General features: G+C 50.7%; 1 protein-coding gene across 1 annotated transcript; it reads left to right on the forward strand.

Moving 5' to 3' along the window:
- Positions 1-11,912, forward strand: Nenf (neudesin neurotrophic factor). The gene is made up of 4 exons (XM_008824827.3): positions 1-230; positions 8,535-8,595; positions 9,785-9,888; positions 11,397-11,912. The coding sequence occupies exons 1-4, from the start codon at positions 51-53 to the stop codon at positions 11,571-11,573; spliced, it is 522 nt and encodes a 173-aa protein (XP_008823049.1). The 5' UTR covers positions 1-50; the 3' UTR covers positions 11,574-11,912.
- Positions 11,913-19,867: the final 7,955 nt, after the last annotated feature.

Consider the following 19,867-nt stretch of genomic DNA (forward strand, 5'->3'; position numbering starts at 1 on the left):
CTCTGCTGCCCGCGCCGCCCACGTCCGGTTCCGCCCGCCCGGCTCTCTCCATGGCGCGCCCGGCGCCCGGGTGGCCGCTGCGGCCGCTGGTGACGCTCGCCCTGGTGCTGGCGCTGGTCCCGGTGCCCGCGGCCGGGGCCGGGGCTGGGCAGACTCCGCGTCCGGCAGAGCGGGGGCCCCCGGTGCGGCTCTTCACGGAGGAGGAGCTGGCCCGCTACAGCGGCGAGGAGGTAGGCGGCGGGGCCTGCTCCCCCAGGCCGGACCTGCTGTCCCCCTAGGTTGGACCTGCTATCCCCAGGCCGGACCTGCTGTCCCCCTAGGTTGGACCTGCTATCCCCAGGCTGGACCTGATGTCCCCAGGCCTGATCTGCTATCCCCGGGCCGGACCTGCTGTCCCCCTAGGTTGGACCTGCTATCTCCAGGCCGGACCTGCTGTCCCCAGGCTGGACCTGCTGTCCCCAGGCCTGATCTGCTATCCCCGGGCCGGACCTGCTGTCCCCCTAGGTTGGACCTGCTATCTCCAGGCCGGACCTGCTGTCCCCAGGCTGGACCTGCTGTCCCCAGGCCTGATCTGCTATCCCCGGGCCGGACCTGCTGTCCCCCTAGGTTGGACCTGCTCCCCCAGGCGGACCTGCTATTCCCAGGCTGGACCTGCTGTCCCCAAGTGCTGTCCCCAGGCCTGATCTGCTATCCCCAGGCTGGACCTACTGTCCCCAGGCCGGACCTGCTGTCCCCCTAGGTTGGACCTGCTATCCCCAGGCCGGACCTGCTGTCCCCAGGCTGGACCTGCTGTCCCCCCAGGCTGGACCTGCTGTCCCCAGGCCTAGACCAGGGAACAAGGGAGGCGCCTAGTGGAGACCCAGCTTGCCCACCTCCCACCTGTGCTCCCTTGGCCCTGGAGCTGCCATGCATGGGGTCCCTGGTCGCTGGCTCTTGTTTTTAGTGTGAGCATGGGTTGGGGTGCCACTGGGCCGCACCAGCAGGGAAGAGCAGGGAGCAGGCTGGGCTGGGGGGCCCTGGGATGCCCTGGGATGAACTGGGCTCTGAAGCCCAATTCTCAGACCCCATTTAATGTCTAGGCCCTTGGGGTTGAGGGCAGAGGGGGATGACAGATGAGAAACAACCCTCTCGCCTGAATGCCCCCCCCAAGTATCTGCAGAAAGGGGCAGAGGCCTGGCTCCTGGTACACTTTGATGTTGGGAGAAGACTGCACTCAAGGGAAGGAGTGAGCTCCAAGACTCTGGGTGTGATCCCCACCCCTAGCTATTCCTGGCACTTTACTCTCCAGTCCAAGGAGAGCACAGTAACCCCCCAGCCCCGCAGCCCCACCCGTGCCAGAAACTGCATGACACAGTTTGCCCAGCCAGGCACCACGCCATCTGCAAACAGCTCCTTATAAGAATATCACCCATGCAAGCATCATACAGAGATGGAGAGGTTTGGTAATTTGACCCAAATCACACAGTACAGCAAGAACTCAAGTCCAAGTACCAACCAAAGGTTGGTTTAGGGTGACCGAATAATGCATCATACAAACCAGGGCATTTCTGAGGGTGAAGGGGCCACTATTGATAGTTACCCAGAACAGCAGGCATACACCAGAACCATCTCCAACACTCCAAAGCTCTAACCACGACACTCCCCTGCCTCGCTTCCTTTCCTCTCTCTTGTTCCTTCCTCAGGGCTCCACCCTGAAAAAAAGTCTCTACTTTGCATTTCGATCTCGTTTATGGCTCTCCACCTTAAAGCTCTATCTTTAATATAATGATATAAATTATACTGCATTAATATAAAATATTAATATATCATTATACAAATAATCAATATAAAAAAAACGTCTTGCTAGGTGTGGTAATGCAGGCCTTTAATCCCAGCACTAGAGACTGCAAAGTCAGGCAGATCCCTGGGAGGTCAAGGCCAGCCTGGGCTACATAGTGAGACCCAGTCTCAAGAATTAACTAATTAAAAATTAAAAGAAGGGGCTTGAGAGATGGCTCAGCAGTTAAGAGCACTAGCTGCTCTTCCAGAGGACCTGGGTTCGATTCCCAGCACCCACATGACGGATAGCAACTGTCCATAACACCAGTTTCAGGGAATACAAGGCTTTCTTCTGACCTCTGTGGGCATTGCATGACATGGTGCACTTACATACATGCAGGCAAAACACTCATACATGTAAAATTAAAATAAATCAAACAACTAAGTAATAAAAAAGTTAAAAGAAGGTCTTGGGCTGGAGAGATGGCTCAGCAGTTAAGAGCACTACCTGCTCTTGCAGAGGACCCAGACTTGGTTTCCAGCACCCACACATCTGTAATTCCAGTTTCAGGTGATCCCTCTTCTGGTCTCTGTGGGCACCAGGCAACACATGGTGCACAACATACATGCAGGCACTTATACACCAAACATAAAAATATATTTCTGAGCCGGGCTTGGTGGCGCACGCCTTTAGTCCCAGCACTTGGGAGGCAGAGGCAGACGGATCTCTGTTTCTAAAGGAGCTGGGATTTCCTCTTCCTCAGGGAAACCTCCTGGCCATTCAGTACATGTGGGCAGATCACACCCACCCAGATTACCTGTTATAACCTCCTTTAGGTAAAGTCACCCGACAGTAGGCAATAACCAAGCCATGCCTGGCTGAGGGTTGAACTGTATGTAGCACGGTAGCCCATCTGGAGGGACGTGGTCACTGTGGGCCCCTCCCCTACACAGGGGACAGAAAATGAAAGAAGGAAGGGACAGTGTTTGGCTCAGAGACCCTTAACCAGTGGCAGCTGCTGCTAACTTGACTAACTCATATGAAAACACACTGAGAGTAGCCAAGGAAACAGCAACTTAGACTCAGGCTTTTCTAGTATTTTCTCTTTTGCTTTCTATGTTTTTTCCTATTTCATTTGTTTAGTCTGTTGATAAGTTAGAAGAGCTTGGTCTCAGACCATGGAAGGGCAGAGTTTTCTCTGCAGAAAACCCCACCCATAGCAGGTTCTCTCTCTTTCACAGACAAGAGGGGCACTGAGGAACTAGCTCAGCCCTGGGCTGAACTCTGAGCTGGGTCCCGAAGGTGGAGAAGCACAGGCATACTGGCCATTGGCTGAGCCAGCCTGCCTGCCAGCCTGGCCACTCCTCCTGCAGGACAGGGCCTTCTTCCCCTCTGCCCACTGCTTCCCTAGCCCTGCATTGTGGCTGTCATGATACTTTCCACTGACTTCTGCCTGACCAAAGGCAGGTGGGAAGGTCAGGTGGTGAGGCAACTCCACGTCCCAAGGCAGGTAAAGGCTCTTGTCCCCTGTCTGGCACTTCTGAGCCACACATACAACTTTCCTGGGGCCCTGAGTCTTTTATCCAGGCAAGTCCCCCAGGGCTAAGGGTGCCCTCTGGTGGGCAGGGAGAGAGGATAGGCCAAGCCTTGGGTTCCAAAACTCACACACATCTGTGACTCAAGATAAATCATTTAACCTTTTAGGGCCCAAATAGCCTTATCCAACAGGGTGTGGTGGCACAAACCTGTAATCCCAACACTCAGGGGACAGGCAGGAGGATAGTGAGTTCAAGACCAGCCTGGGCTACATAGCAAGATGGTGTCTCAAAGCATGCATACAGGCACATGCACACACATGTTCTTTAAGCAGCCTCACTCATAAAGGTGTTAGATTATTTTCAAACTCTTCCAGTTTCAACTTCAAATTTCCTGTCTCTTGTCTGATTCTTGATTTTACAACATTCAAAACGTAGAGAATAAAGCAAACTGACATTTCCCACAGACAGCTCAGTGTTGTATATCTTTTGCCTTTACTAACCCCAACAGCCCATTGAGGTGATACTTTTACTCCTATGACAGAGGAGAAAGGTGAAGCACAGAGAGGTTAAGTAAATCACTCAAGGCAACACAGCTTGCAAGCAGTGGCTTAAACCCAATCCTGTTTAGCTTGAAAGCTTCTGCCAGGTTTGCAATGTAGTGGTGACTGCTCTTGGGGTTCCTTGGTTAAAGACAGCCCACCTGGCTGTTATGATCTTCTGGGGCCCATAAATAGCTAAGATGGTACAGCCATGTATGTATAAACATCCAACTGTGGGTCCCAAAAGACCTCACCTGCCCAGGTGGATGGGATAGGGGGAGCCTGGGGAGACCATGCTGAACAAGCCTTTATCACATCTCTGGTCACTCTGGCAGCCACCTCCCTTCTCAGTCACCACTTCCCAGCCTAACAATTCGAGCAAAGTGTCCCCACCACACGGCTGCTGTTAGAGGTGACGCCCTCCTCTGTCACTGTCTCACTGGTGCCTGTCTGCCTCCCCTGTGACCTCAGCACCACGGGAGTGCTAGGGATAGCGCTTGTGTTTCCATGTCTAAGCGTATCAGGGTTGTGTGACTGCACACGGGAAAAGAAGAAGCCGGACAGGACATCACAGTTGGATTATAGCCATGATGTGTACAAATTTTGGAAAGAGTGGGTATTGAGGCTGCCACTCACTATACAGCCCAAGCTGGCCTACAGCCTCCTGGGTACTGTTTCTATCATCTGTCTATCATCTGTCATCTATCTATCTAACATCTATCTATCTATCTATCATCTATCATCTATCAATCTTCTATCATCTATCTATCAATCATCTATCATCTATCTATCTATCTATCTATCATCTATCAATCTATCCTTCCTTCCTCCCTCCCTCCCTCCTCCCTCCCTCTTTTTCAAAAGGACTGTCTCTGTCACTCAAAAAACAGAAACATTAGTTATATTAAAGGTTACAAAACTACTTCATTATGCCACACCCCCTCTGCCCCCAGCAAGCCCATTCTATGCCATAGACACGACCTCAGCAAGGCTACTTAAGGGTTATGTGGCAAAATGTCAACTCTTACTCAAGAGGCTGCATTTGGTCAGAACAAGATTTCTATGATACTGATCTCAGAGTAGGAGGCAAGACCTGGATACAACCCCATCACTGTTTTGTTCTTCATTCCTTTGATAATATTAAGCTTTTGTAGTCTAAGCTTAGAAATGTCAAAATTAAGGGAGCAAATAAAATGACTCTCAGAGCATTCTTGGACCCTCCATGGATTTATACTACCTGCAAAAGCCTGGGTTTCAAACTCCTTCAGTGAAGTGCTGCAGCACCACTGAACCATCCACACACCAGCAGCAGAACTGTGCTCCGATACTTCAACAGCAATGCCACTAAGTGTAGGGGCCTTTGTTAATGCCATAAAGGATCACTAGGTAACTTTGTTTCTTTGAGACAGATCTCACCATGTAGCCCTGGCAGGCCTCGAACTTGCTCTGTTGACCAGGCTGACTTCGAAGTCACAGAGAGCTACCTGCCTTTGCCTCCCAAGGACTGAGATTAAAGGTATGTGCCACCGCACTAGGTAACTTTAATAATAGAAGTTCCATTAACTATCTCTTATCCACACCAGAGCTACTGATGCTCATGGCCCAAGGGACATGGTTTCCAAGCAGAATGCAAGGCAAAACAGTACCACAGTCAAATGCAGGATGGAGAGGACTGGACTCATGAGGCAGCCAATGCTGTAAGCATGCATTAGGGGTGTGTGCCAGCAGATCCCGGTCCCACAGCCAGGCATGCTTGAACATACAGAGCACAGGACATAATGGGGTTCATGGCCATTCCAAATGCATATTTTTAAATGGATATAAATGCATAGCCCATTTATTAAGCAGCTGAAGCAGGAACAGGTCATCACAGTGAAGAAAGGTGGCAGATCCTCAGGACACTGCAGTCCTCTGGCTTAGGAGAGATGGAGCAAGCTGGCAGTCAGTGTACATCCTGGGGCCTCTGGCAGGGATCCGTTGGCCAAGGCTGTGTCACACTGGCGAGGCCCTCACATGCACCGTGTCCTTTGCCATTCCTGCATGGTGTGTAGGGAGTACCTGTATGTGACAGGTAGGGAAACTGAAGGCCCATAGGTTATGTGACTGTGGAATACATCTCCTTTGAAAGTTGCTCAACCTCTCTGAGCTTTAGCTCCTCAGTCTGTTAAATGTGGTGATGCAGACATGTGTGCAGAAACCCCACAAGGGCAAGAACCCAAAGACCACCCAGAGACAGGTCAAGTGGCAACTCCTCCGTAACTAGGCCTGTGAATTTCTGCCATCCCCCGCCCCCATGGGGCCAAAAAGCAAGAGAAACCAGGATCTGGAGCTCTGCCCATCTTCCTAGCCTGAGCCCACTTCGAGGGAAGTTAGAAAACCCAAACCATCTGCCATAGTGTTATCTCTCTCTCTCTCTTTCTCTCCCTTTCTCTTCTTTCTCTCCCCCTCTTTATCATCTATCTATCTATCTCTGGCAACATTTAAAAATATTTTATTTTATGTGTATGAGTGTATTACCTGTATGTGTGTGAGTGCACCCATGTTGTGCAATGCCGTGGAGGTCAGAAGAGGGCTTCGGATTCCTCTGGAACTGGAGTTAAGGATGGTTTGTAGCCACCACGTGGGTGCTGGGAATTGAACCCGGGTCCTCTGCAAGAGCAGTCAGTGCTTTTAACTGCTGAGCCAGCCCTATCTCTTAACCTTAACCACCCTATCTCAGTGCTCTTAACTGCTGAGCCAGCCCTATATGAGTGCATTGCCTGCATGTATGTGAGTGCACCCGTGTTGTGTGATGCCACGGAGGTCAGAAGAGGGCTTTGGATTCCAGCCCTATCTCTGGCAACATTTTATACCCACTAATGTAGCAAAAATCAAATCCGTAACACAGGATCACTGTGGGCAAATATCACTGCCACATAGCCGTCTCTTTACATGGTTTCCTGTTTTTGAAGGGCAAACTGACAATATTGCAAGTGATTAAGTTGTTTATACACTTTGGTCCAAGTGTATAAGCTTCAAGGCAGTAGCTCACCTAATTAGAATGTAATTTGCAGGATGATATTCATAATCACCACTCATTGTTCCAAGACTGGGCACACCAGTACCCAAAACAGACCAGCTACAGAAGCAGGTGCAGTCACTCATGAGATGGGCCCTTGTCAGATGCAGAGTCACTCATGAGATGCGGTCCCATGTAACTCATTAAGTAACAGGCAAAATTTTTCTTTTTGAAAATATTTATTTTTATCTTATGTGTATGAGTGTATTGCCTGCATGTATGTAAGTGCACACTTGTGCAATGCCTGAGGAGGTCAGAAGAAGGCATCGGATTCCCTGCAACTGGAGTTATGGATGGTTGTTACCCACCATGTGGATGTTGGGAATTGAACCTGGGTCCTCGGGAAGAGTACTCAGTGCTCTTAACTGCTGAGCCATCCCTCCAACCCCATGACAGGTATTTTTCAATACATGGAAATGGTTTGTGATGTACTGTTACCTATGAGAAGCAAAATATGGGCTTGGCAAGATGGACCAGTAGTTAAAGCACTTGCTGTGCAGTCATGAGGACTGGAGTTTGATCCCAGCACCCACATAGCAAGCTGGATGTTCTGTACACACTTGTAACGTCTGCTCCAAGAGGGCAGGCCCAGGAGCACCACTGGGGCTTGTTGCTTCCAACCCAGCAGAGAAAACAGGAGCCCTGGGTTCAGAGAGAGACCCTGACTCAAAGGAACAGGTGGCAAGTCAGAGAGGAAGACACCCGGTGTCTTCTTCTGGCCTCCATGTGTATGCACAGGCATGCACGTGCACACACACACATGTATATACTCACACACACACACACACAAATACATGTCTTTTTTTTTAAAAGAAACAAAATATAAATAGCTCACTGACATTACCACACTGTATGCTGATGATGGGATGTTGCCCTGATCCAAATCCTTCACCATTTCCTGTTCTTTTGAATTGTACTCTATTTTCTTTTTTTGAGATAGGGTCTCACGTAGCCCAGGCTGGCCTCAAACTTGCTATGTAGCTGAGACCAGTCTTAAACTTCTGAGCCTCATGCTTCTGTCTCCAGAGTGCTGAGATTACAAACATTCCTGGGTACAGTCATGCCCAGCTCACTTTTGAATTTTTATCTGAAGTGACTTCACTTTATGACTCCTGTCTAAATATTTTTTGGATTTATTTATTTTAATTTTTTTTTTTTTTTGGTCTTTTTGAGACAGGGTCTCCCTGTAACCCCAGCTGTCCTAGAGCTCACTATGTAGACCAGGCTGGCCTTGAACTCACAGAGATCCCCCTGCCTCTGCCTCCCGAGTGCTGGGATTAAAGGCGTGTGCCACCATGCCTGGCCTATTTATTTGAATTTTAAGTGTATGAGTGTTTTGCCTGCACGTAAGTGCACCCATGGGTACAATGCCCACAGAGTCCAGAAGAGGGTGTCAGATCACCTGGCTGAGCCATCTCTCCAGCCCTCCTGACTGTTTTAAAAGGATCGCTAGCTCTGTCCATGACACTTCAGGACTTTCAGAGTGGGTGTGATGTTCTGTAGGTAGTGCTGAGCTTGCCGATGGCTGGCCTTATGACTCCCCACCATTTGCCCAGCTCATGATGGGCAGAGTTTTCACTAACCTGTGCTGGGGGAACTGGCTGTCTGCCTCCTCCTCCCAGCATTCCCCTTCTTTCTAGGAAGATCATCCCATCTACTTGGCAGTAAAGGGAGTGGTGTTTGACGTCACTTCTGGAAAGGGTAAGTGGCCAGGGCCTTGGGTCTTTGTTTGGGGGGAGCTCAGAGCTGCAGCAAACACCTGGAGACATGAGGTGGTGGGGGCGGGGGAGGGGGGCGTGCAAGGTGTCTCCTTCCCTCCGAAGTGACCAGATGGAGCTAAGCCTGTCAGTGCTTTACTAAATAGATTTTATCTACTCAGCATCTCCTTTTAATGCCATGTTCCTACTTGAAGGTCTGTGGAATCCAATGTGAACTTGATGAGTTCTCTGGTTGAAGGCAGAGGAAAGTGCCCCTTAGCAAAGAGTTGCTGTCATAGAACATGACAGAACATTTTAACACTGAAACATTTAAGACCAGGGATTTTTCTTGCCTGCATCTTTTTTTTTTTTTTTTTCCTACTAGGGATTGGACCCCGGACTTGGTGTGTACTAGGCAAGCACGCTGCTACTGAGCCCTTTTTTACTTTTTATTTGGAGGCAAGTCCAGGCTGGCCTTGAACTTACAGTTCTGCTGCCTCAGCCTCCTGAGTAGCTAGGAGTACAAGCCCCCATAACCAGGGCAGGCATGCATTTTAATTTGGGGTGGGGAGGTGTTGAGACAGGATCTTACTATGTAGCCATGGCTAGCCTGGAACTTGCTATGTAGACCAGATTGAGAGGCCTGACTCTGCCTCCCAGTGCTGGGATTAATGACATGCGCCACCACACCCACTTCCACTTTTAATTTTTCACAGAGGCTTGGGGCTGGAGAGATGGCTCAGCGGTTAAGAGCACTGACTGCTCTTGCAGAGGATCCGGGTTCAATTCCCAGCACCCACATGGCAGCTACAAACCGTCCTTAACTCCAGTTCCAGGGGAATCTGAGGCCCTCTTCTGACCTCCGAGGCATTGCATGACACGGGTGCACTCACATACATGCAGGCAATACACTCAAACACATAAAATAAAAATAATAAATAAAATATTAAAAAAGAAGAAAAGACTTAATTCTGTCAAACCATTCTGCAGACAACTCTCAGGTGTTCCCATCTGTGTTCTGGATGTGTGGAGTGCGGCCTGACTGCCAGTTGGGGTGGACCCCCAGGCCTCCCTTCTGCCCTGCTGTGCTTGTCCTAGGAATTGGAGCTTCTCTGATGCTGGGGGCCTGGGGCACTCCCACTTGTGGGCTCCTGGCTGCTCTGCATGGACACCCACACTCTTCTCTGCTGCAGAGTTTTATGGACGAGGAGCCCCCTACAATGCCTTGACTGGGAAGGACTCCACCAGAGGAGTGGCCAAGATGTCCCTGGAGCCCGCAGACCTCACCCATGACACTGTGAGCCAAAAGGAGCTTTTGTCAAAATCACCCCCTCCACACACTGTGCTTTGGTTTTGTTTTAACCTCTTAATAGCAAAGCTTCCTCATTCATTTTGCAGGGAAGGTGCTGGGATTTGAACCCAGGCTTTCGACATGTCCACATGCTAGGCGAGCGCTTAGCCACTGGTGAGAGGCTCAGTCCACAAAACTTAAATATTTATTATTTTTATTTTATGTATATGTGTGTATTGCCTGCATGTAGGTAAGTGCACCCGTGTCATGCAATGCCGCAGAGGACAGAAGAGGCTGTTGGATCCCCTGGAACTGGAGTTATGGACAGCTGTTAGCTGCCATGTGGGTGCTGGGATCCAAACCTGGGTCTTCTGCAAAAACAGTCAGTGTTCTTAACCGCTGAGCCATCTCTCCAGCCCTCCACAAAACTTAATTAGCTTTTTTATTCTCCAGTCCACATGGTGTGGCCAACCATTTTCTTCAAATACATTATATATATATAATTTTTTTTTTTTTGGTCTTTTTGAGACAGGGTCTCCCTGTAGTCCCAGCTATCCTGGAACTCACTATGTAGACCAGGCTGGCCTTGAACTCACAGAGATCCACCTGCTTCTGTCTCTTGAGGGCTGGTATTAAAGGTGTGCGCTACCACGCCCGGCCTGAAATACATTATCTTACTGGGTCACCCCTAGTCAGGAACCTCCCATGCTCCCCACTGCCTTTAGAGTCAAGTTCAAACTCCCATGTCATCCAACCCAGGGAATCTACTGTTGGCCCCAGCTTGTTCCAGTGGCCTGACCCTCTATGGCCTGCACTCAATCTCTACCTGCTTTCAGGTTCATCTGAGACCTGCTCCTCAGGCCAGTCTCCGTCACTTTGATAGCTCAGTGGATGACCTTAGGAGAAGCAGGAACCCCCTCTGCTTGTACCTGTGTGCAGGAGAAAATAGCATTGAAAACAAACTGGGGCTGGCAAGATGGCTCAGGGGTGAAGGTGCTTGTGCCAAGCCTGACCACCACATGATGGAGGGAGAGAACCAGTTCCTACAAATTGTCCTCTGACCTCCAACTGCACACTATGGCAAGCATGTGGACACACACGCACACACACACATATAAATAATGAAAAATTTAAAATTAATTTAAAAAAGCAGTCCCCGCAGTCAGGCTGGCAATCACCTAGATGTGCTCAATGTCAAATGGGCGTAATAAAACTGAGGGGCGTGAAATGCCAAAGCCACAGCATTAAGAAACTGACTAAGCATGTTAAGTCAGTCTTCCATTACTGTAACACAAAGTCTGGCATAAGTAACTTATAGAGAGAAAAGGCTTAACCTGGAGGCTCTAGTTCATGATTGTCTGACCTCATGGCTAAGGCACCCCCTGCATCCCCACGGTTGTTTCTTTACAAGTCCATTGTCCTTCATTTGGGGTGTAAGGCAGGGATGGAGAGCAGGCAGGACCAAACACAATTTGCTCATCCCCACCCTTCATTTCTTGGTCTTTCTCCCGCAGACGGGTCTCACTGCCAAGGAGCTGGAGGCCCTGGATGACGTCTTCAGCCGGGTGTACAAAGCCAAATACCCCATCGTCGGGTACACGGCCCGCAGGATCCTCAACGAGGATGGCAGCCCCAACCTGGACTTCAAGCCTGAAGACCAGCCCCATTTTGACATAAAGGACGAGTTCTGATGTGCTACCTGCAGACCTGGAGGGTGTGGGGAGCGGGGGCAGGTGCTTTGAACAGGCCACAGAAGCCTCCGAATCACCAGAGTTGGAATACAGCAGATGTTTAACCTGGAAGAGAAGCTGCTTTATAATGTCCTTGATCAAGGGCTCTGCCTGCCTGGATGTCCTTGCCCCCACAGCTGCCAGGGGTTTGACTGGCTGCAGCTGGAGCCATCTATAGGCAGTGGACTCTGAAGAACCTTCATTTTTTAAAAAAATTTTTTTTTTTTTAAGCTTACCAGATTTCCTACCACAACGCTTACTTTGTAATAAGAATAAAACTTCCCATTGTTGTGCCTTCCATCTTTGCGCCTCCTGGAGCCTCATCACACCACTGGTAGGTGGGGAGGCTATGGTTCCTGTCCCTAGTCCTCCTGTCTGTCCCCTGCCTGTGAAGGGCTGGGCAGCAGAGGGCCGAGTGAGCATGGGCAGGAATAGAGCTGGACCCCCTGGAGGGGTGATGGGAACTGGCTGCAACCCTGTGGACAGATGGGTTGTGGTAAGGAGCCCTGGAGTCCAGCATGGCAGAACCTGGCCCAGGAATGGCGACAACCGAGCTTCACATGGCCTGTCAGGCTCCAAGAGGAAATCCCTCTTGATGGGGGATTGTCACTAGGAACTATTTGGGTTTGGGTTGTGACACCCCCAGGGAGTGATGCATCTGGAGACATGGGAAACTGCTGAAGCCCCGTAATGCAGGTTAGCTCCCCACAACAGAATTCCCTGGTCCAAATGGCAGTCATGCCAAGGCTGAGAAACTGTTAGTCTAAACTCAGAAGCCTTGGAGTGGGGGAATTTCTGTGTATAAACTTAATGTGTATGATTTATGCCTGCATGTATGTGTGTCATGCAATGCCCACGGAGATCAGAAGAGGGTGTCAGATCCTCTGGAACTGGAGTTACAGATGGCTATTAGCCACCGGGTAGGTGCTGAAATTTGAATCTGGGTCTTCTGCAAGAACAGCCAGTGCTCTTAACTGCTGAGCCATCTCTCCAGCCTCAACCTTTGCTATTTATTAAACAGCAAGGGAGACTAGAGAGATGGCTCAGTGGTTAACAGAGTCCTGCTCCTGCAGAGGATCCTACCACATTGGACAGCTTACAATTGCTTATAACTCTAGCGCTTGGGGAATCTGACACTTCTGACCTTTGTAAGCACCTACATTTGCATGCATATACCCACACACAGCATCCATAACTAAAAATAATCAAATCAATAAATAAACATCAAAGGGCTGGGGATGTCGGGGAATCTGACACTTCTGACCTCTGTAAGCACCTACATTTGCATGCATATACCCACACACAGCATCACATAACTAAAAATAATCAAATCAATAAATAAACATCAAAGGGCTGGGGATGTGGCTCAGTTGATAAAAGTGCCCAGCGTGTATGAGGCCTTGGGTTTGATCCCCAGCACTTAATGACCCAGGTGTGGTGGTACACATCTGTAATCCCAGCCACCCAGAAGGTGCAACTAGGAAGATCAGAAGTCCCAGGTCATTGGCTCTGAAACAGGTTCCAGGCTAGCCTCAGCTATGAGAGACTGTCATAATAAATAATAAATATATATGCAAAATACAAAAATATTAAAATGCCTCAGATTTCATATTAAACAGAAGATTATCCAGAGCCTCGCCTCAGGATTCAGTACCCAGATCACAGCCTGGGAGGATGGGTTCTGATGCACACTGTGGACAGGCACCCAGAGACTGGGACACAGATGTGCTCAGAGGCATGTGCAGAGCCCTGTGCCTTTCCTGAACCTCAGGTAGAATGGCCTCAGCTCACTTCAGAGGACCAGTTTGACTTAGCTCTACTCAGTGGCATGTTCCACAACTGGGAAAACAGAGAACCCCTAGGTCCCTCTCAGGAGGCTAGGGGCTTGGTGACTACCCAGGAGTCACAGGCCTGGAACTTACCAGCAAAGCCTCCAGTCAGCTTCCTCCCAAAGTGCAGGCTCCCCATGATTTTCCCCCACCCTTTTCCTTCAAGCCCAGGTTGTCCCTGTTGGCCTCCAGCGCCCTGCTCTGCTCTCCACAGCTGCTACCTAGTGCCCGGAGGCCTCTCTCCTAGCACATCTATCTTTCCCTTGGGAGTCTAAAACAGACCTTGCTTGCTAAAATGTTGTACATATAAGTCTGGGCACCTGCAGAGGATACAGGAAGGGTGGGCTCAAAGGGACTCAGGCTGGCCTGGGGTTTGGTCCATTGTTGCAGATCCCTGCATGTTTGTTTGTTTGTGACAGGGTCCCATGTAGCCCAGGCTGGCTTGGATGTGGCTAGGTAGCCAAGGATAAGCTTGAACTCCTGATCCTCCACCCTTTGCCTCTCAAGCCCTAGGACTACAGGCACGCACTACCATCCCCACCCAGCCTTTGGACATTTGCTTATGCTTCCCTAAGCTCTCATATCCCCCCTTTCAACACCCAACCTAGGCTCACCTCAGGCACTCTACCTCTGGGTTCCCAAGTTACCCAGAAGCATCTGTTTGAGTGTGATTGCCAAACAGGAGGGTTGCAAGGTCCCAGAATGCTCACTGAAGCATTCTGTATACCAAATTCTCTAGGTGTCCTGAGACTTTCTTGGTGTTGGCACTGAAAGCCTCATATCCCAGGAAGTCCTTGTGCCCTGGACACCCCTGAGGGACTAGACTGTGTGAAGCTGAATCCAGGCCTTCTAACTGAGCAGCCTGAGGCATGGCAGACAGGAACCTGGGATGCAGGCAGGCAGGAGTTGGGATTAATTACCCAGGAGAGGAGAAGGCTGAAGGGAGGATGCAGGAGAGTGGAGGGCTTGGTTCTCCACCAAGCACCACCCAAGTTCAACTTTAACACCTCTTGTGGGATGCCTGGTCTATAGCAGGTGCTCAGCGTGTGGCGGTGGAACTGATTTGGTGGAACTTGTAAAGCTCTTTGCCAAATCTAAGCTCCTGCCGAGTTACAGCCTCTGCACTCTCTCTCAGGGGGAGTGCCGTCGGTCTCCTCCCCTCTGCCGCAGGTTGGGTGGTGGCACAGAGTTTGCTCCTGGCACAAGCCAGCTCTTTGCCATAACAGGGAAGAAGAGGAAGCAAGGGCCGGCAGCACAGAGCCATGGAAACATCATTAATAGAAAACCAATAGCTATTAAATGTCCCTGTGGGGGGAATCGGTGCAGTTAACCAAGTAGAGCAGAGGCCTGGCCAGCAATCCAGGTCCCTGGAGGCTAGGGTCATGAGAGGCCACTAGGCCAGGTCACAGCCTTATGCTGGGTAGGACCTCCTGATTCCTTCTCCTTCAGGCATCCACTTCAGGGGCTCCCTTGCCACCTCAGCTGCTTCTAGGAGGAAAGTTAAGGTCTGAGTAGAGCCAGGTCATCTTCTACACTGGTTCCCTGAAAAGATTTTCAGTACGGTCACTGGGCGCCCTCAGCCTGTTTATGTGCTTCTGCAAGGGGACAAAGCTGGAGATCCAATTTGAGTCCAGTCCCCATGAGACAGTGGGTGTTCTGGCTCCAAGCTGGGTTGGCCAGAGACTTTGCAGGGGCCAGAGCATGCAGCAGGCACCTCTGGTAGACGGTGCTTGGAGTATACCAGGCCTTGTTCTGGCAGGTCTGAAACCACAAGGTTGGTGCAGGCTGCCCCACACTGGTGGGGAATGTCACTGCCCAGGCAGAGGCTGGCTCTGCAGTCTCTGTCCAGGACATCAGATGTTATCATCACCTTTGTTAACATTTTATAGTCCAACAGATGGTACATGTGCTGTCTATGTCTGGTTATGTTTCCCTCCCTGGACTTCTCGGGCATGCTAGGGTATTTGCAAACTAGCAGGTGCAAGGTGTTAGCATCCTTGGGAGCAATGCTCAGCTCCTGGGGACCTAGGAAAGACAAATTCACAGCTCAAAGGCTCTTCTTTTCTTTTTCTTTTTCTTTTCTTTCTTTTTTTTTTTTGGTCTTTTTGAGACAGGGTCTCCCTATAGCCCCAGCTGTCCTGAACTCACTATGTAGACCAGGCTGGCCTTGAACTCACAGGGCTCTGCCTGCCTCTGCCTCCCGAGGGCTGGGACTACAGGCATGCGCCACCACCCCCGGCTACTGTACCATTTCTTAGAGGAGCACCCTGTCACTGTGACAAAACACACAACTTAAAAGGATGGAACTTAATTTTGTCCAGTTTCAGAGGCCATTGCCCTTGGGCCTACAGTGAGGCAGACCATCATCATGGGGACTGGGGAGCAGAACTGTTCACTGTAAGGTGGCCAGGAAGCAAAGAGTACAGAAGAAGAGGGGGCTAAAGTCCCAAATCCCCTTCAAGGGCATTACCCCAATGACCTAACTTCCTTCCACCAGGCCCCACCCCTTCCCATAGCACCCCAGCCTGGCAGGCAAGCCTTTCACACACATGCCTCTAGGGGCAGCCCAGACCCAAACTAGAGCAAGCCCCAGCTGCTTACCGGCTTCCACTAGGCACACCCTGGTGTTGGCTGCACCTCTTGTTTCATTCTCCCCAGTCCCCTGTGCCTGGTCCCCTGGGTCACCTCTCAGTGCCGGTGCCTACACGCAACCTCTTAGTTTCCTTCCTCAGATACCAACGGAATCCTCTTCTACCAAACTCAGGCTAACAACAGCACCTTCCACGGATACAGCATTTGCAGTTTACAATTTCTAATCCTAGTTACTGTAGTTAGGCACCCAGTTGCCCCCAAACTCAGTTCTGTGGCTCTGCCATTCATTGTGTTCAGAGTGTCCATGAGCCAGTAACAGGCATGCACTGGGGACTGTTCTGTCCTCAGGGGGGACACAGGAGAATGAAGGCTCATCCACCTTTCTGGTGGGTGATGTCAGCTGCTGGCTGGGTGCTCCATTCTGCTCCGTAGGTGACTTATTTCATGATCCATCCTCCAAAGACATGTGGCCAGTATCTCTTCTACTCATCATGGGAACCACAAAGTCCTGCTTGGAGTCCAGGGGCACAGGCCCATTTGGGGGAATGCAACCCCTGTGGTTCTCACATTCCTTCCTCCAACAGGTGTACGTGCTGAAGTCACATGGCCTTGTAGAGCTGCATTGCAGAGTCACACCTGCGTTTGGATTCTGATTTCATCACTGAACCCTGGAGAGGCCAGCTGGCTTCCCATGGTTTCAGTTTCTTTTTAAAAAGTATTTATTATTTATTTTATGTGTTTTGCCTGCATGTATGTATGTGTACTGTGTGTGTAGTGCCTATGGAGGTCAGAAGAGGGCATCAGGTTCCCCTTGGAACTGGAGTTACAGATGGTTGTGAGCCACTGTGTGGGTGGTGGGAACTGAACCCAGGTCCTCTGTAAAAGCAACCAGTGCTCTCAACCACTAAGCCGTCTCTCTAGCCCCCATGGCTTCAGTTTCTTAATGTTTATAATGAGGACAGAAATAACCACGTCTTAGGGCTGGCCCAGGACTAGGTGGAGGCAGGTGTGTGCTGTGCCCACTGGCTCCTGACATCTGTAGATGCTGAGTTTCTCTACAGTTCTCGCCCATTTGCTGCATTCCCTCCACCCCATACACCCCACACTTTCCATGCTGGTGGGCATCTTCCAGCAGGTGCACGGCCACAGGCGGGCAGAAGGCATTTAGGTGCATGCTCAGTGTGGGGATAAAAGACTAGCTTTGGAGGAAATGCAAATGGGCAGCTGCAGTGCTCTCTCCTCCCCAGTTCCGGACATCACCGCTAGCCTGGGCCTGAGTCCTCATATGTCTCCCTCTGGCAGCTTCCGCCAGGCCTGGCTGCACACTCCTTGCACATCATAGTTGTGCTCGTGCAGGCTTATCTTATCCTAAAACCCACCTGATGGTGGTCTCTCGCCTGGCTCCCACTTACCCCAGGACTACGCGTGTGGAAGACCCTCTACATCTGTCCTGAATGCTTTCCACACTGCCTCCAAAATCCCGTCTTGACTTAGATGCTTCATCAAGGACGCTTTCTCAGATGCCCCTCCTGCCAAGACGGGTGCGGAGTGCCCAGTCTGCCCTGTGGTGCACACAGTCTGCGGAACTGAATGTTTTACTCTGTCATATTTTACTTTGCCTGGCTCCTCATTGGACTGGGAGGCCCTTACTCTGCCATTTCTGCATCACTTAGCACAAAGTCCAGAATCTCCAATGTTTGAGCCCATGAACAGAAGGAGAAATTAATACATTTTGAATGAATGAATGAATGAATGGTGAATGAATTGGTATTTCATGCCCTGGACATAACCTTTCCCTGCCACCCTCTCCCACCCCACACTCGAGGTTGTGTGTGTGAATGTGGAACATCCCCTCTTGCCAAGTTCTCTCTGGCAAATCCTGCTTGGGCATTGCCTCCTGGACCAACCTCAGCTCATCATCTGGAGCCTGTATGAAAATAGCACATGGTTCCCAAGGCAACCACCACAGCAAATGGTAACCAGCCCAGCGGTCTGGGAGGAAAACAAATGCTGTCCTTGCTGGCCACTACCCAATCGTGGCTTGCTCAGGGAGCCATCTGGGCTGCCCTCCTGGCCTCAGACCACCTGCTGTAGTGCCTAGAGGCAAACCTGGTGGGAGGAACCTCCCTGGAGTCCAGACAACCATTCTTCATTAATCTTGGATTTGCCACCCTGTCCCATCCCTATGGGGTCACCAGGGGCCTCTTCTAGCTGTCTTGCTGTCCAGGGACCTACCTGAGCGGTCAGAAGGACCTCAGCAGTCACCAACAGGGGACTCTGTCTTGCAGCCACGGGCCTGATGCCAGGTGTGCCCACTGTGCCCATCCTGCCCAAGCTTCCTGATAATTTGGCTTCCACCCAGTTCTTCGGTTTTCTGGTTCTGGGCCCTCCCTCTCTCCCACTGGGTGCAGTCTGGTTCTTGCCTTGCTCCTGTGTGTTTAGAGTGGGTGGGGGTGTTGGCTAAGGTGCTGGAGGCTCTGGGGCTGAGAATGGGTGGGGCAGGTTGTGAGTGGCAGAGGATGCTTGGAAAGGAAGACCAGAGACTGAAGTGCACTGGAGACAGGAAGAAGTCCTACCAAACCTGAGGGAGGGAAGCCAGCAGCTGAGAACCAAGCTGGTTTGGAGGCAGAACCTGGAGTGTGACTTTCGGTGTCCAGAAGCTGAAGTGTGAGCCAGTGGGTTGTCTATGGGTGTGGCCCTGTTTGGAGCGGGCCTGGTCAACCAGACTCTTCTCTTGGCTCTGATTACCTCTTACCCCATAGTCTCTAATAAGAACTGGAATGTTCAGGGTGCTAAGGCCTAGACACCCTTGTAAATCTCTGAATCTGCTTCCAGCCTCTATGACCACTCACCCTATTAGCTCAGCTGAGGAGCCTTGGCCTCTTTTTTTTTTTTTGTCTTTTTGAGACAGGGTCTCCCTGTAGCCCCAACTGTCCTGGAACTCATTATGTAGACCAGGGAGGCCTTGAACTCACAGAGATCCGCCTGCCTCTGCCTCCCAAGTGCTGGGATTAAAGGCGTGCGCCACCACGCCTGGCTACGGCTTTGAGTCTACAGCTTTATTGATGGTGGTCACAATGGTGGCATGTGGTTGAACTGGCTCTTGGTATTTGCTACTGTGTACATGGAGGTGGAGTTCCTCTGTTGGAGCCCTGGCTCAGGATGGCTGTAGTGAGGGGGCTTGTAGAGATGGTGGCAGACTTCAGATGCTGGGCGGGAGAGGGGGAGGCATCTTGAGATGACCCTCACCCTCCATAGTTCAATCCTTTAGTCAGCAAATATCTACTATGCTATAGACCCCAGTCCCCAGACATAGGAATTCTGTCATGGATAAGATGGGTGCCAGTCTCCCTGGACTAAGAAAGGGATGCTAGACCCTATGGTCTTCAGGGTGAGTCTGTGGGAGCCAGGCCCACCAGGGGGAGCTCGTAACTGATAGTGGAAGTTAGGTGCTCACCCCCCCTCATCCCCTAGCAAAGACAAGAAAGGACAAACATGTCTCTGGGAGCCAGTGAGGCCCAGGTGGGAAGTGGCCAGGGGTCCTAAAGTCTCATCTCCCCCATATTCCTGGTACTGCCACTCAGAAGCCTGAGGTGGAGGGTTTGATCTCAGCATTAGGGCGTCTCCTAACACTAAGGGTCTGCAAAACACACCTAGTATCTTCCTGCCTGAGCCTGTCACTCTCCCCTTTCCTATTTATCACGGCGCTCCCTTAACCCTCAGCCATAACCCTCTCTCTGGTCCAAGCTACTCCGCTCTCCCGCTCCCTCAAAACCCAGGCAGCTTTCTTTTAAATAAAATATATGGGGTTGAGGAGATGGTTTAGCATATAAA

This window comes from Nannospalax galili, unplaced genomic scaffold (assembly GCF_000622305.1).
Source record: "Nannospalax galili isolate Female #2095 unplaced genomic scaffold, S.galili_v1.0 scaffold648, whole genome shotgun sequence".
Lineage (NCBI taxonomy): Eukaryota > Metazoa > Chordata > Mammalia > Rodentia > Spalacidae > Nannospalax > Nannospalax galili.

Bases quoted from the DNA above. Each gene is read 5' to 3' on its own strand.
- Nenf (XM_008824827.3), top strand. From the start codon at position 51: ATGGCGCGCCCGGCGCCCGGGTGGCCGCTGCGGCCGCTGGTGACGCTC. The intron at 231-8,534 runs GTAGGCGGCGGG...CCTTCTTTCTAG, and splicing joins CCCGCTACAGCGGCGAGGAG to GAAGATCATCCCATCTACTT. The intron at 9,889-11,396 runs GTGAGCCAAAAG...TTTCTCCCGCAG, and splicing joins CAGACCTCACCCATGACACT to ACGGGTCTCACTGCCAAGGA.